Below are 17,943 nucleotides of genomic sequence, written 5' to 3'. Positions count from 1 at the left end.
CCAGTGCTCTTCCATAATTGTCAGAATAAAGCTGAGCAAATCCTGCATATGCTGAATGTACAACAACAGATCAGGTACTACCTTAGCAGGACACAGTCTCCAAATAGAGCAGAGCAACTTTTGGTGGCCTTGCAGAAGGAAAAGAAGGGCATAGCTGTTTCCAAACATACAGTTTCAAAATGGATATCTGATTGTATTGCCTTTTGCTGTATTCATTATGGAAATCTGCTACCAACATCTGTCTGGGCACACTCCATGAGACAAAGAATGGCCACCACTGCCATCCTAAAAGGCATCCCTATTCAGGCCATCTTGCAAGCTGCCATTTGATCTTCTGTCCATATGAAGCATTACCATTTAGACACTGCATCCAGAGCTAGGACATGTTTTGCTACTTAGAACCTGTTGTCCCATGGCCCTCAAACAGCTAACCACCCAATCTATAGCTTTGGGAGTTCCCCAAGAATTAGAACTTCAACATATACTATGAAGAACATAGTATAGTTGTTACACTCATTGTAATTGTAGATGTTAGAGTAGAGCAGTATTGCAGTGCCCACTCCCACTCTCCTCCCCTTTGTACTTGGCCTTCTGAGGCTGGGGGTTGGGGTGAGAACCTTAAACTTGTTATCATCCCCCCTCTCGCACCTTCCTTCCTCTCCTTTTTCACAGTTGGGATTTAGACAGCTGGAAGGGTCCTGCTTTCCACAGACATCAGATTGACTAGCACAGCCTAAAAAGACATGGAGATGGTGCCAATGGACACCTTACTTATCCTTGACATCCTTACGGTGGTCCTTTGACATCCATCAGCTGGGAGATATGCAGAAATTCTGGGAATTGTGCCAGCTGTAGGTTTCTGCCTGGCAGGAAGACCCAGGAATGAGTACTACAACAATGATCTACTAGAATATTTTCAGTTATGGTAAGTAAAACAGCTGTACTATGTGTGTAGTCACAGTAGGGTGTGGGTATCACTAGGTTTACTTCCACAAAGACTACAAGGCAGGACCTTACTCCAGCATGCACTAGTCTGATCAAGCAGATCCAAAACAAAAGCTCAACACTACAAGAAACTCCTGCTTCCTGCAGTGCTTAGCTTTTGTTTTGGATAACTCAGAGTTTAACCATGGTTGGTGTGGTTTTATCATGAGGGAAAAGCTTGAGTGGTCATGCAAAGTCTTTTGTGTGTAGACCCACTGGTTGTGGATTGTTACTGTTATGCAAAGTAATTTTATTAAAAAAATACTTTGCTTTTTCAAAATGATGGCATTATGTCTTCAAACTTCTTCTGTAGTCATCTCTTTTCTTTAGCTTGTTTAGTTAAGGCTGGCTACCCAATGTAAGGCTTGTGTGTGGGACATCTACATGTCCATGCTTGCACAATGCTGTTCCATGCAGTTTTTGCCTTACCCCACCCCCCTTTTCTAAGGACTGTGGAGTGCGTATGTATCGTACTGCTCACGCAAGGGTTCTTGCAGACTCCTCATGTCCAGTGTTAGCTTTTTAACTTTTTGTGACTTTGTTTTGTTTGCTATGCCTAGCTTTGGGGATGGTGTAATGTTTTCCACCTTGTTGATGTATGCATTTGTTTTCTTTCTTTAGTTAAACAGAGAATGTGGCAGCTGCAGCTGTTGCTTCTAGCAGCTTCTGCTGGGTACTTTTGCTGTTGTAGGTAATCCCGGATTTTACAGAGGGCTCACTGATACTTCATTCACCATGCATTTTTTTTTCAATTTTTAACTTACATTGTATAATTAAGAATAATTCATTCAGTGGATAAAATATAGAATGTATTTCCAAGTGAGGTAGTGGCATGCTGAATAATTTGGGGGTCACAAATGCTTGAAATGTAGTGGATACAGTTTTAAAAATTGTCTGTGGAGAAGGAATTGCTTAGCAGGTAAGTAATTTGTGCAGTTGGTTAGCTGTTTTCTTGACCGTTTAAATTGGTAGAAAAGTTTCCAGTTATTTGACTTTGCCATGTTCAAGTCATAGCACTGGCTGTTACTATTCTTTGTTTTGCAGGTGTGGTAGCTGTACTGTTTTGTGGAATTACGCAGGCACATTATACATTCAACAATTTGTCATTGGAATCACAGGACAGAACTAAGCAGGTAAAATGATGTAAACAGTATCTTCCCTCAGTATGTACGTTGCACTTTTAAAAGTTTGTCATGAGAGTCACATGGCAGAATTAAGCATATAAAATGTAAAATGTATGTATGTATTTTTCTTCATTCATTCATTCATTCATTTTGTTGGGATTTGTCCCACTAGGCTGGCAGTCTTTTTTCAGAGGAAAGCCAGGATTTTATTCATACTGAATGGGAGGAGTTCTCTGTGATGGCTCTGGAAATTACAGTCTGACAGAGTTATGGAGTGGGACTGTTCAGTATCGTAGAGGCCATCACTTGTTTGGAAGATTTGAAGCTATTGGAAGAGATGTCATTATTATTAGCATTTTACTGATTGTTTAGAGGAGCTGCAGAACATGTAGTCTGGTGGATTTGTAATGTAGTGGTTGAGAATAAGTTTCTGCTGCAATGAGGTAGGAATATTTTGTTTGAAAGAACTTGTGCATAAGATGCAGATGCTGGAGCTGTTGTGTATTCTCAATGCAGCAGAAGCAGGCTTAGTGATTCAGAAAGGAGGTGTGTGTGAAGGGGCAATGGGGGAACATATCCACAGGCTGTCACCATAGGAAGGGTGAGATAAGTGGTTTGAATTTCAGTAAAGCAGGACATTGCAATGGACAGGGTGATTTATGGAGTAATGTAATGAAGCCACTTGTTTCACAATGATACCGAATCCCTGTTTTTGGCATTGAGAGGTTGGCTACAGTGGAAAAATGTTGGATGTTCTTCGTGTTTCACTGTTGCAGTCATCACATTTGGTTATCTGCTTGCAGTAGTCCTCAGTCGGCCTGATTAACAAAGTCTTGGGTCCTGTGTCGGTTGCTGTCTCATCTTCCATGACGTCAGGTAGTCAGCGGTATAAAGCATACAGCCGACGCCATTACATCAGTCTTTCTTGCCGTGCGGTGCCCAAAGCAGAAGCAATTCGCAAGTGCCGGTCAGCCGACTCCTGACATTTTCGTTTTCGAATTTCAGAACTGAAGTCTTCAACTAAGCTAAGTACCCCGTTAGGGAAACTTTTTCTTGCTCTCAACCGATGTCAGTAAAAGTCAATAATTGTATTTCTTGTGGAAAGCAAATACCTCATAAAGAGTTTAATTCGTACTGCATTCCTTGCCTAGATCCTGACCATGACGTACCTCGCTGTCAATTGTGTGCCTTATTTAAACAACTATTCGTCGTCGGTTTATTTACACTTCTAAATATTTTGGTACTCGGTTCAGTTATCCAGATATGGCTTTGGTAAGCCACCCGACTACCGACATTCTGAAAAAACACGAAGATAAAGACAGAGAGAGACCGCATAGGTCCAAAGCTGCTGACGACGCTTCTCCTAAGCTAGTCGCCACTTCACCGGTACTCAGTGAGGTGCTTTCTCAGCCCCTGATACCCGCTACTTCAGATTTGCAGGCCTCTACTGAGACCCATTCAGAGTCCGGTATGCCCCGAGATGCTTCATCTGTGGAACCTGCGGATGTCTCTACCTTGGATGGGTCCGGAGCCGCTGTGCAGGCACCGGCTTCTGAGGGTGTATTCAGGCGTACTGAATTGCATATTAAACCAATGCCATCTTCTTCTTCAAGGCCTAAAACACGATCCATGCCTAGAAAACCGACACCCAGACCCCAGAGACAGGTCTCTATGCCTAAAAAACAAATGATAAGAATGGCTGAAGACCTTATTACTTGGGGAAGCCAACCTACCCCCTCTAAGGGACCTAGGACTGAGTTTGCTTATGATTCTTCTGACCAGGATTCTGAAATTTCTGTTGCCTCTGATGACCAGGATTTTACCCTTGTCTACCTATGAGGATTCTGATGCAGAGGACTCTATTCCCTCTGCTTCCCCTCTAGAAGATTTATCTTTGGTTGAAACCTTGCATACTCTTAGGGAGCATTTTTGCTGGGAAAGCCAGGATTACTCTGATTCTAAAAAGAGGGTTAGGGATTTCGTACTCCTGCCCCAACACGGGCCTTTAGCTATCCCCCCTGTACTGGACATTGTTGATAATGCCTTTTCGGAATCTGGCTTGACCCCTGACTCTTTACCTCCTGCTCCCAGAAAACCTGATAGATATTACAGGGTTCCTGACTCTCAAGTTCCTTTTTAGAAATCCTACTGTGGATCCTGAGACCATTTCGCAGGGACCCAAAGGCATTAAGGCTATTACTGCCAAAAATCCTACCCCCTCTGATAGAGATTCCAGGGCTCTGGATAGATGGGGTAAGAAGGTATATACTTCTGCAACTTTGGCCATTAGGGCCTTAAACTGCCAGTTTCATATGTTAAAGTATCAGCAGCATATTATTGGATTGCTTAAACAGAAAATGATGTTGATTCCTGACTGTGCTGAAAATAAAGATTTACAGGATATAATGCATTCTGCTGAACAAGTTGGAAAACATACTTTGCAATGTGGTTTTGATTCACTAGAGGCATCTTGCAGGGCTGCTGTCACTGGGTCTGCACTTAGAAGGCATGCTTGGCTTAAGGAGCAGTGTTTGCCAGATCATGTTAAAGCTAAATTGCTGGATGCTCCCTAAAACCAAGACCGCCTGTTTGGCAACAAAGCAGAAGAAGTACTTAAAAAGGTGGAGGAAAAAGCTAAATCTATGCAAACTGTTAAAGATTTCCTGCAAGTACAGTCTCCCAGATTTAGTAGACATTGACCCTCTAAAAACTGGTCCTTTCCTGCCTCTTCCAGGCCTTCTGAATCCAAACCCAGAACAAGCAGAACACCCAGGCTTTAGTCCCAAGGTACTCACAGGGCTAAGCAGTGGGGGGCTCACACTTCCAAAGCAGGGAGTGGTAAGACTCCCTCCTATGGTAAATTGTCTCATTGACTTAACTTTAAATCTTCCAAGCCCTGCACAACTGACTGTTCCCTTTGGGGGAAAGATTGCCTGGCAGGCAAAAAATTGTGAACTCATTACCCAGGACAAATGGGTTTTAAATATAGTTTCCCAAGGATACAGATTCCACTTTCACTCCTTACCAACCCCTTACGGTTGGCCAGACCTACCCCCAAATCGGTGGGCAGAGGCTCAAAAGCAAATTCTCACTCTCTCAAGCATCATGGCTATTCAGCCTGTTCCAGAAGAGGAATGGGGACAAGGTTTCTACCAGAAAAGACAATTCCTGGCATCCTATACAGGATCTCTCTGTCCTAAACACATTTTTGGTGATTCCAAAAGTCAAGATACTAACTCTTCACCAGCTGCTTCCTATGCTAGGCAAAGATGCCTGGTTGGGAACACTGGATTTAAAGGAAGCTTACCTGCACATCCTGGGAATCCTGCAGAAAATACCTACACTTCAAAGCAGGCTACATGCTCTATCAGTTCTCTGCACTGCCATTTGGCTTATTTACTGCACCCAGGGTATTCACAAAGTGCCTAGCTCCAGTCATTGCATTTTGTAGGCAAAGAAATATCCAAATATATCCATACCTGGATGATTGTCGAATTCAGGCAGAAAACCAGGGCATATTATTGAATCATCTGGCGTTTGTACAGAAATCGCTAACTTCTTGTACCCTGCCAAGAAATTGTATTCCTGGGAGCAAGCTTGAACACAACTTCCCAGATGGCTTTTCTCACGCCAGAAAAACAAGTTCATTTGACAGCCTACTTCAAACTACTGGCCACAAAGAACCAGCTATCTGCAAGGAAAATGCTACAAGCGCTGGGGTTCATGGCCTATTGCATTCTACTAATTCCATATGCAAGACTGCATATGAGGAAACTACAATGGTATCTAAAAAGCCTATGGTGTCAACATTCTCAGGATCTAGAAGCAATGATTCCTATCATTCCTTGTCTACAGATAGAGTTCCTTTGGTGGGCAGATGCCTGTCACCAAAACAAGGGACTGCCATTCACTCTACCCCCTGCCACCCAAACCCTAACAACAGATGCATCAGACTATGCATGGGAGGTTCACTTGGCAGGGAAGTGCATTCAGGGCAAATGGAAACCAAGGCAAATGCACATGCACATCAATCAGAAAGAAATGCTAGCTGTACAGAATGCTCTTGACAGCCTTCAAGGACCACATCCTAACAGGACAATTAATGGTAAAGACGGACAACACCACTGTTATCTGGTACATAAACAAGCAGGGGGGAACCCACTCATACCCTCTCTGCAGACTAGCCACGGCTCTGTGGAACACAGCCTTGAGCTACCAAGTGCACCTACAGGCTCAATTCCTGCCAGGAAAGCTAAACACACTGGTAGACGACCTAAGCAGAAATCTCATGGACCCACACAAGTGGAAATTGGAACCAAAGATATTCAGCATGTTGACAAGCAAATGGGGGGGCCCAGATATAAACCGGTTTGCCTTCCCCCCAGAACAATCAATTGGACAAATGTTGCACAAGGACTCCCCAGAAACAAGCTTGGAAAGTGGATGCTCTGTCCTTCAGCTGGAAAAACCTTTCAATTTATGCCTTTGCCCCTCTGCCTCTCCTCTCCAAGGTACTACTAAAGATCAAACAGGACAAACCAAGAACAATACTGATTGCACCAGACTGGTCACACCAACACTGGTACCCCCTTTTGCGCAGTGTGTCACTGCTGGCACCATGGCACCTGCCTCAGACCCCTGTCCTGCTCTCCTAGAAAGAGGGCCAGATTCTGCACCCACAGCTTCAAACCCTGAACCTGGCAGCCTGGCTAATTACTTGATCTCTCCGTTACCATCCCTCAGTAAGCAAGTGTTGGATATCATTCTGGAGGCAGGGAGGCCTAGTACTAGAAAATCCTATGCTGAAAAATGGAAAAGATTCTGTTCCTGGAACAAAGCTCAGGTTATGGGCACAGCAACCCCCAATTTACCTCAGATTTTTTTTCAATACCTAACTGAGATGCTGCACAAGGGCCTTTCCATTTCCTCCATCAAAATTCATGCCTCAGCCATTTCAGCTTGGTGCTGCGGTAGCGTTGTTGCCTCACAGACGTTGCCCGTTCGATTCACAGTTAGAGCATCTTCTGTGTGGCGACATGCGTGAATGGGCGTTCCTTCGTTGAAGGTTGTGCATTAGACCCGGCAAGCCAGCGAGTAAAAATCTACTGCCAATCATTAGCGGACCGGAGTTCTGCTGTGGCGACCCATGACCGGGAAAAGCCGAAAGACACAACAACAGCAACAACAACAACACAGAACAAACCCCTCTTCTCTTATCCACTGCTGAAGCAGTTCCTCAGAGGGCCAAAAATTTAAGACCACCCAGGAGAGCCCCTACTCCAGCCTAGGACTTTAACTTCGTATTGGAAAAACTCACTCCACCTCCTTTTGAGCCAGCTGCAAATGCAGAGTTGAAATTTCTTTCTTGGAAAACAGACGTTCTTTTAGCCATCACTTCAGCAAGAAGGGTGTCTGCATTACAGGCCCTCATGGCAGTGGAGCCTTTCATCATTTTTCATGCTTATAGGGTGTCCCTCAGGACCAAATCCCTCCTTCATGCCCAAGGTGGCAGCCAGTGTGGCCCTTAATCAGTCCATTCATTTGCCAACCTTCTTTTCTAATCCACAGAACAAAGGGGAGCGAATACTGCACTCCTTAGATGTGCACAGACAACTTAGATTTTATTTGGACAGGACTAAACCTCTCAGGATATCTGAACAACTGCTGGTTGCATTTGCTGCAGGGGCAGAGGGGAAGGCCATTTCAAAGCAAACCATTTTAAATGGCTAGGCCATTGCATTCATTTCTGCTATAAGCACCAGGGAAAACCAACCCCACAGTGGATTAGACCACATTCAACCAGGGCTGCATCTGCCTCTACAGCCTTTCTCAGAGGTGTCCCTACCAGGGACATCCTAGAAGCTGCTACCTGGAGTTCTGTACATACCTTCACCAACCATTACCATTTGCCAATTTTCTCTAAATCCAGAGCTGGCTTTGCCACTGCAGTCTTGCAGGGCCTTATAGCTGGTCCTAATGCTATCTAATTTCCTCCTCCTATCCTTAGCTTTGGGAATCTACCCAAATGTGATGACTGCAACAGTGAAACACGAAGAACATAGTACAGTTGTGTACATTTACCATAAATAGATACTCGAGTGTATTCACTTTTGCAGTCCTGTTTACCCTCCCTCTGACCCCCTGACTTCTGTTGGCTTTACCTCTGTTCATGCTTACTGTGTTTAAAACTTTTTGGTGTATTTGCTTTTTTGCTGGAGGTGTAACCTTACATATATATATATTCCCCCCATAATGGGAAGCAATTATATATATATATATATATATATATATATATATATATATATACATATAATTGCTTCCCATTATGGGGGCACCTGACATATCTGGGTCAAGAAAAACTGATTTAATGGCGTCGGCTGCATGCTTTAATACCCCTGACTACCTGACGTCATGGAAGATGAGACAGCAACTGACGCAGGACCCAAGACTTTGATAATCAGGCCCACTGAGGGCTACTGCAAGCAGATAACCCAAATGTGATGACTGCAACAGTGAATACACTCTAACATCTACATTTATGGTAAGTGTACACAACTGTACATTCTTCCTCATCACTGTTGTAATATTCTTTGTCTGAGATATCCTGCCGAGGATAGCCATACAGCTGGCCAGCATGCCAAAGAACTTTATGCCTTCCAGGCTTCATATGTCTAAGATGTAAGATATGTGTGTGACATGAGTACCTAACCCTCAGGACTTCTTTGCTGCCAGTCTGAACACTACCTTGAATTCGGTCTGCAAGACGTTTGTAGAGTTTGTTCAGCTACAGAGTCTTCTAAAAGATAAGTGCCCAGTTAGGGTTTCTTTCCTGTTTTTTCCTCCTGTATATTTACCCTTTTACATGTCATCCAGGAAAGGGAAATGACTGTGGGATGCAGATTTTCCATAAAGATAGAAGCGGAAAATGCATTTTTTTTGTTTTGGTGAGACACAGAACCATACCCAGTGAGAGATCTGACAGGCGTTTGTCCCTTATACTCTTCATATTCTTCTGTTGTCCTTTTTTAGTTATCTGGAGAACCAACATTTAAAACTTTTGACAGACAGTACCATGGCCTCCAAATCTGCTTGCCACGACATTCAGACACTGCTGAAAAAGAAAAACAGAAAAGCATGTTCTGAATCTGTTGCTGTCCAGCCTCTTCCAAATGTCTCAATTGAGTTGGATAAAGAATCCGGGGACCATCAGGTGCTCACGTCAGCTGCATCAGTCATGACTGAGTTGGAGGCTGACATGAGGCTGCTTATCACACATTCACAGAGGCTCTACCTATGTCTGCTACAGATGTAGGGGGGGGGACCATGGTCAGTTTATATTGGAGAGGCCTGGGGATTCCCCAGATACCTGTGACAGAAGAGGTGCCTGGTACTCTCCTTGAATCTAGCCATGGCTACACCAAAAACGCCGGACAAACTGCAGAAAACGAAAAAATGTGAAGAAAGCAGCCCCACAGTATCCAATACTTTGCGATTATAGTAAATCCAATAATTGAAGGTTTTCACAAATACGAAAGCTCCGTAAAAACGTTAGAACTTTTATTTATATACAAGCACTTTCTCGGAAGGCTTTGTATCCTTCCTTCTTCAGACTAAAAAATTCAATCGCAGATGGCTCTCTTTTAAATACTTTCACAATTAAACAATTAATTACGTCAAAAATGAGAACCATCTTTTTTAAAAACCCATTTGCTTGTTAACTTTGATGTGCGAAAATATAATTTGTGTATAGCCCAAGCAAACATTAAAAGTTACATCAAAACATAGTAACATATAGTATCTAATTGAAATTATTAAATTATTAACTTATATTGAAAACCACATTAAAACGTTAGGGTGTTTCACCCAAATCCGTATTACTTCATAAGTAAGCATCTCTCCCTATCACATTTGTTAAAATAAAATAGTAAAAAATTGAGATACAAGTAAATCTATCTACGTTAATCACACATAACGTGGGCGTTTGGTATTTATATTTAAGCCACTAACGACATATCGTAAATTTGTTAATCTGGTAGCCCAAACGTTCTATTCTACAAGCATGGTTCATCCACCTATTATATTCTGACAACTTAACAGCCAAACAACATATATTATAAAACAAGTAAAACAATCAATGTAATGCTATTCTAATATAAAATATCACATATTGTCAATACATAAATAAACTATTAAGGTATAAATGATTAAACTGTAAATAATATATATGAATCTAAATGGCAGGTGCTACTTACATATATAAAAAATGAAATAATAAATTATGTGTATATAATGAATATTGTAATAAATACATGTGTGTGTATATGTAAAAAATGTATTGTCTAAACTATAAAAATTTATATATATATATACATAACTACTCCTCCCCCCGGGTCAAAAAATATATGATACATATACAAATACACATATATAAAAAAATATGTAAATATATATAGAATGTGTAAATAATTGTCTCATGGACAATGCCACTGAAACAAGTGTCTATGTGCAATAAGTTGACAAATTATGTATAAAAGAACAGACAGATAAACTAATTCTAGCATAGTAAACCATGTTACCTCCTTAATGCTAACTGTTTTAATATACATGTTAAAGAAATTGATTCATTAAGGCCAGGGTTAAAATGTGCCCCTGTTCTTATCTGCCAGAAAAGTTCTTCTTTTTCAAGTAAGATTTGCCAAGGGCCTGATTTGGAATCTACATTAATTTGTTTTAATGCTGCAAACTTAAAGGCATGGTCTGGATATTCAATAGAATGACAAGCTAATGCGTTATTTATATCCTTCTTAGATATAGCGTATACGTGTTCATATATGCGTTTCCGCAAAGTTCTCTCGGTCTTTCCTATATAGAAAGCCGAGCATTTTTTGCAAATAGCAACGTACACAACCACTTTAGAAGCACAAGTAAAATTTCCTAGAATTTTGTATTTCTGTTTATTTATTATAACATTTTCCCCTTCTTGTATACATTTGCATTGGTGGCATGACCCACATTTGGTCATCCCTCTAATTCTATAAAACCCTGTGTTTCTATTCCTTTCTAACAAGGATTTTAAAGGGAACCCTTTTCTGTAAGTAATACCTGGTGAAGGCCCAAACAAATGTAATAAATGTTTGTCTTCTGCAATAATTGACAAATTCTTTTGTAAAATATCCCTTATGAAACGATGGTCCACTGAGAATGTGCATAAAAATCTAGTACTCATGTTAGTTATTGTAGTGTTATTACCCTCAGTCATGATATCCTCTTGGTTTATGATCAAATCAACTGCCTGTGTATTCAAAATGGGTTTAAAATGTCCAGTCTGCCTCTTCAACATAACTTCCTTTTTGACTTCAAGTATCAGAGTCTCTGGGTACCCTCTATTTACAAACATATCACTCAAGTTGTTACATTCCTCAATAAAGTCTGCTTCCCTTGTAACCATGCGGGCTGCCCTTACCATCTGCCCTTTGACCACTGCTCTTTTTTGATGGTAAGGGTGACAGCTACTATAATGTAGAAAACCATTAGAATGTGTTGGTTTATGGTAAATTTTACTAGTAAATCTAGCCTCCGTAATGTCTTTGTTCAGCATTATATCCAAAAAACTGATTTCGTTATTCTGGACTTCATAAGTGAAGTCGAGGAAATTAGTGAGTGTCTTCATGTCCTCGATGAAGGGTACTATTTCCTCCAAGGGACCTTTCCATAAGAAAAACATGTCGTCCTGGTATCTAGTATACCAGGCTACATGTTTTTTAAACATTACGTTGTTAAATAAAAGGGAATTTTCCCATTGTGCCATGACACAATTAGCAAATGCCCCCCCCCACATGGAGAGCCCATAGCAACTCCTGATGTCTGTTTATATGTTGAGCCATTAAAGTCAAAAAAGCTGTATTTCAGAACAAGCTCTAATAAAGTTTCCGTAATATATATAATGTTCTGTTCCACTCCCCTATTTTCAAGAAATTCCCTCACCCATTCTAGCCCAAGTTGTTGTGGGATGACTGTGTACAAATCTTTTACGTCTACAGTCACCAGTACTAAATTAGGGTCAAATGGTATTTCATTAATATTCTTAAGGAAACTCCATGAGTCTTTACATATTTGATTTTCTTTAGCAATATATGGCTTCAGAATTGTATCAACATATTTAGCACAGGCTACCAATATAGATCCTCTCCAATCTACAATAGGTCTAAATGGGGGCTTGCTAACAGACTTATGGATTTTTGGAGCGCCAAAAAAAGTAGGTGTTCTAGGTGCCAAAACATTTAAATAAGTATGAATGTCTATATCAATTAAATTTTCTAGATATAGATCTTCAATTGTGCCCCTAATCCTATTATGGACTTTATTCACTTCATTTAGACTAATTTTCTCATAAGGCCCATTGTTAAGATGCAAAGTTAATTCATTAGTATAATCCATTTGATTCATGAAAATGAGACCATTACCCTTATCGGGTTTCATCACGCGAATGTTACAATCCTGAATTAATTTAAGAAAATTGCGTTGCCCTACTGTTATGTTAAGGTTATTTTTGATATTACGTGCCTTATTGGCTGCCAGGAATCTAAGATCTAATTCACAAGCCTTCTCGAAGGTTTTCAAATTATTGACCAAGGGCGGATTGAACAGACTAGCTATTCTAAATGGGTTGACTAATGAAGAATTCTTGCCTAATACAGCAGTAAGATTAAGTTTACGCACAAAAAGCTTGAGGTCAATAATAGTCTTAACGAAATCCATGCGTGTATCCGGAACAAATGTGAGCCCTTTGGAAAAGAAGTCAGCCATCTCAGTAGTAATATTGAGGGAAGTGTAATTAAAGATCTTAAAGTCACCCTCCGTACTATATATAATGATGGGCTGACCTATAATTGTTATCATTTCTTCCTCTGGTTCTGTTTGTTACTTGAATTCGTAAAGATCGTCGCTTTCTTGTTCGACCTCAAGTTCATTTGATGTGAGTTCTGGTTCTGTATAAAACCCTGATTATATTCAGCCCCTACTGAATCAGTCTTGGAATTTTGGTTTCCTTGTTGTCGCTCAAAATTATTACTCAATACATTAGGTTGACCTACTTGCTCTTGTTCATGAACAATATCTAAGTCACAGTCTTGGAGAGGGTCATTATTATTATAACCCTCATCCAAAAACTCATCTAACTGTTGAATGTCATGTCCGTTGTTATTAGTGACTTTCTTATTTGCATAAGTAAAGGGCCCCTTCAATTTGTTTTTAATTTGTCCTGTTTGTGGTGGTTTGGGGTAAGCTTTATTATTAGCATATTGTTGCACATCCCTTTTTATTTTCTTTCTTTTATTTTCACATAATTTATTGGTAGTTGCTTCTATACTCGTGAAAATACGAGCATAGTCATACTTGTATCTCAAAAAGTCATGATTGCTTTTAATTTTGTGTTCTAAATCAGCTAGATCTTTATCATCAACTTGCTGACAATAATGCTCAATAAGCACTCTTATAAATTTGAAACTTTGTCTATCAAATAAGTCCAATAACTGTAGATGAAATTGTGAGCCTTCAATTAAGCCCACCGGAAAACGCCATTGCCTAAGCCCTTTTGGCACGATTTTCTTGTCTAGGCATTCATCCAGGTAGGCGATCTCTAATTGTAACTTCTTACATCTAAATAATTTATAGTCAAATTCACCAATTAGCATTGTTATGTTGTTTAAATTAGCAGAAACAGTTCTTACTGGAGGCTCCACATCCTCTCCATTATTATCTGCCATAAAAAATTGTTTCTTATTTAAATAAGAAGTTACTGTTGGAACTGAATCGTTAATTTCATTTATGGTAACTATACCTTGTGTAGGTCCATTAATTAAAGCTGGCGCATGTCCCTGTCCTGCCGGTATGTTAAAAGAGTCGTTGGAAGCAGAACTCGAGTTAACCATCACGGTATCTTTTAAGATTCTCCCCTGTTGAGAATTCCTGTTATCCACGTTCATTCTTGTGTCAAGCCCACTCACATTAGCGTATACTGTCACATCCGTTGGGCTACTTCGGTTGTTATTTGAGATTTTCACCGCATTGTCTAAGATATCTATACGCTGGGTGAGCGTTTCCATCCTCCCCAACAGCATGTGAATTAAAGTAGTTAGATTTCCATCGGCCTTCGCCTCATCGCCATCATGATTAACGGTCTTGCTGTTACTGTCGCCCGTGTCTTCTAGGGAGAATAATGGATCCTGTGTCGGCAAGCTTCCTTCATTGGCCATAACTAACAAGTACACCAAAAACGCCGGACAGACTGCAGAAAACGAAAAAATGTGAAGAAAGCAGCCCCACAGTATCCAATACTTTGCGATTATAGTAAATCCAATAATTGAAGGTTTTCACAAATACAAAAGCTCCGTAAAAACGTTAGAACTTTTAATTATATACAAGCACTTTCGGAAGGCTTTGTATCCTTCCTTCTTCAGACTAAACAATTCAATAGGAGATGGCTATCTTTTAAATACATTCACAATTAAACAATTACGTCAAAAATGAGAACCATCTTTTTTAAAAACCCATTTGCTTGTTAACTTTGATGTGCGAAAATATAATTTGTGTATAGCCCAAGCAAACATTAAAAGTTACATCAAAACATAATAACATATAGTATCTAATTGAAATTATTAAATTATTAACTTATATTGAAAACCACATTAAAACGTTAGGGTGTTTCACCCAAATCCTTATTACTTCATAAGTAAGCATCTCTCCCCATCACATTTGTTAAAATAAAATAGTAAAAAATTGAGATACAAGTAAATCTATCTACGTTAATCACACATAACGTGGGCGTTTGGTATTTATAATTAAGCCACTAACGACATATCGTAAATTTGTTAATCTGGTAGCCCAAATGTTCTATTCTACAAGCATGGTTCATCCACCTATTACATTCTGACAACTTAACAGCCAAACAACATATATTATAAAACAAGTAAAACAATCAATGTAATGCTATTCTAATGTCTAGCCATGGCTGTCAAACTCATAGACTGGTTAAAGTTGATGTTCATCTAAAAAAGAAACAGAAGACCAGCCATGTGGACCCTGTCGTAAAGGATCCTAACCAAGCATGGCAAGGTTTTACTCATGAGCTTTGTAATGCTTTTATAGCTTTGAAGTCCCTTCAAAGCTCATCTCTTCCTGCTTCTGTCCCTGGTCCTCTGTCCCTTCAAAGCAGTCTAGGGAATCTGATTCTTTTGAGGATAAGTAGGATTTAGATTGTGGTGAGGAGTCATTGGCCTACTCTTCCCAAATCCATTTTTCTCTTGCTGTAGGTTCTGAAGAGGAAGAGTCACTATCCCCAATTCCCCTATGGAAGAAGTATCTTTCAAGGGCATTTGTGGTTTGTATGATGGAACACTTTAAGCTAGATTGTTCCAATGTGTCTGACATTTAAAAAAGATATCATGAACTTTTACAGATAGATTAATCCAGAATTTCTACAATCCCTTTAGTACTTTCTACAATCCTGCCAGTACTAGATGTCCTTCTGGACACTTTTTTTCAGCATCTCCAGCCCTTAATTCCTAACCTCTTGCACCCCCCCCAAAAAAATTACAGGTTCTATAATACCCCTGAAGCTCAAACATATTGTGCAAGAGTCCTTCCTCTGATTCAACTGTCATTTCTCTGGCCACTGATAAGCCATCTAAGCTGCTGTCTTCTTCTAAGCTTTTACCTGCTGGTAAGGACACTAATTCAGTGGACAAGTATGGGGGAAAACCTTCTGCTACTTTAGCTTTTCAAGCTATTAACCTCCAGACCCATATGACCAGGTATGTACTGGCACTTCTAACTAAGCTTAGAAACATTCTGACTACTAAATCTGATTCTGAGGCAAAGACTTCTGCTGTTTCCCTTTTGAGTATTGCTTCTCGGGTAGCTCATCATTCTATTAAGTGCAGCTATAATGGTCCCGATACTTCTAGGGCTGCTGCATTGGGCTCTGTGATTTAGAGGATGTCCTTCAAGAATGCAACTGCAGTCATAACATGTGGGTTGTCCTGCCTCAGGCAGCCCTCGGTCAGCCGGATTCCAAAGTCTGGGTCCGACGTCGGCTGATGTCGCATTTCTCTCCAACGTCAGTGCGGCTGGAGTACATAAGCATCAGCCAACGCCATTTTCTTCAGTCTTTCTTGCCGCGCGGTGCCCGAAGCAGAAGCGGTTCGCAAGTGCCGGTCGGTCAGCTCCTATACTCTTCGAATCCGAAGTCATCAAAAAAGCTAAGTACCCCGTTGGGGACCTTTTCTTGCCTCAGCCGATGTCAGAAATTACTGAAAAAGTTAATAATTGTCTGTCTTGTGGTAAACAAATACCTCATAAGGATTTCCACTCTTTCTGTCTTCCTTGCCTTGGCCCAGACCACGACGTCTCGGCCTGTGTCGCCTGTGCTCGCTTCAACAAGCGCACTCTCAGGCGCCGGGCGGAGTTCGCTGAAGACTTTTTCGGCGAAAAATTTGCGTATACAATGCCGTCGGAGCTTCCGACATCGCAAACGCCCAAGAAACGAAAAGACCGGGACCGACATCCTCGGCCCGCGTCTACCACCGACTCCATGTCAAAACCTACCGCGAGTGCTCCGGTTCCCACGGAGACGTTTTTTTCCACCGCTCCGAACTGAAGACACCGCAATATCGACGACTCCGATACCAGATACCACTCCGACGCCAGTTATAGATTTTCCTCCGGATACTGAAACCGAGGAAATGCCAGAGACCATTGCTGTAGATAAGGTCACTCCTGCACGTGGAGCTGCCAGGCCTCATATGGCCATGTCTATTAAGGCCTACACTCGGGCTAAGGCAGCCAGCAAGACTAAGCACCTTACAGCAAAAACCTTGCCTCAAACTACTCCTGAGAAACAAATCATGTCTATGGCCGCAGACTTAATTTCCATGATTAGAGGTTCACAGGCCCATCCTGAGAGAGCATCCCAGCCTCCTCCAGATAAGAGGCCCCGGGTTGATCCCTCTGAACCTATCCCTACAGATGAAGACTCTGAGGACTCTATCCACTCCGAGGGACAGGAAGACCTCTTTCAGACCTATGAGGACTTGGATGCAGAGGATTCCATCCCTTCGGCCTCCCCTCCTGAGGATATTTCTTTTGGGGAAGTTCTGCATACCATGAGGGAACATTTCAAGTGGCAAGGCCAGGAATATTCAGATTCCAGAAAGCTCCTTCGAACCTTCCTTAAAAAGCCCCAGCACAGGCCCCTAGCTATTCCTCCTGTGCTTGATGTTTTGGATGATCTATATTCTGACTCCAGTGTTACCCCTAATTCCCTTCCTCCTGCACCAGCCAAACCAGACAGATATTACAAGGTCCCAGACACACATTCCCATTTGTTCAGGGCCCATACTGTGGATTTAGAAACTATTTCTCAGGGACCTAAAGGTGTTTCAGCTTCCACTTCTAAAAATCCCTTGCCTTCCAACAGGGAAGCTAGGTCATTAGAGAGATGGGGGAAAAAGGTGTACACCTCCACCACTTTATCTATGAGAGCTTTGAATTGCCTTTTTCATATGTTACAATATCAGGATTACCTGTTAGATGATTTACAGAAAACTTTGGCCTCTCCTGACCCTTTAGACAGGAAGTCTTTGCAGGAAGCTGTACATAACTCACAGCAAGTCAGCAATCGCGTTCGACAGTGTGGATATGATGCATTGGAAGCTTCATGTAGGGCAGCTATGACAGGGGCAGTCATTCGCAGACATGCATGGTTAAAAGAACAACCTCTACCAGATCAGGTTAAGGCAAAACTTCTGGATGCACCCTTGGAAAAGAACAAGCTTTT

General features: G+C 41.2%; 1 protein-coding gene across 1 annotated transcript in view; it reads left to right on the top strand.

Moving 5' to 3' along the window:
- SLC9A6 (solute carrier family 9 member A6) overlaps positions 1 to 17,943 on the top strand; it is a 2,005,079-nt gene that overhangs the window by 1,565,027 nt on the left and 422,109 nt on the right. Inside the window, exon 9 of the mRNA XM_044057306.1 lies at positions 2,029 to 2,117. Within this exon, the coding sequence (XP_043913241.1) occupies positions 2,029 to 2,117 (89 nt within the window). The remainder of the gene's footprint in view (positions 1 to 2,028; positions 2,118 to 17,943) is intronic.

This window comes from Protopterus annectens, chromosome 15.part0 (genome assembly GCF_019279795.1).
Source record: "Protopterus annectens isolate FY-2018-M chromosome 15.part0, PAN1.0, whole genome shotgun sequence".
NCBI classification, from domain to species: Eukaryota; Metazoa; Chordata; order Ceratodontiformes; family Protopteridae; genus Protopterus; species Protopterus annectens.
Note: the sequence above shows the minus strand (reverse complement) of the source record. Positions and strands in the feature narration are given on the sequence as shown.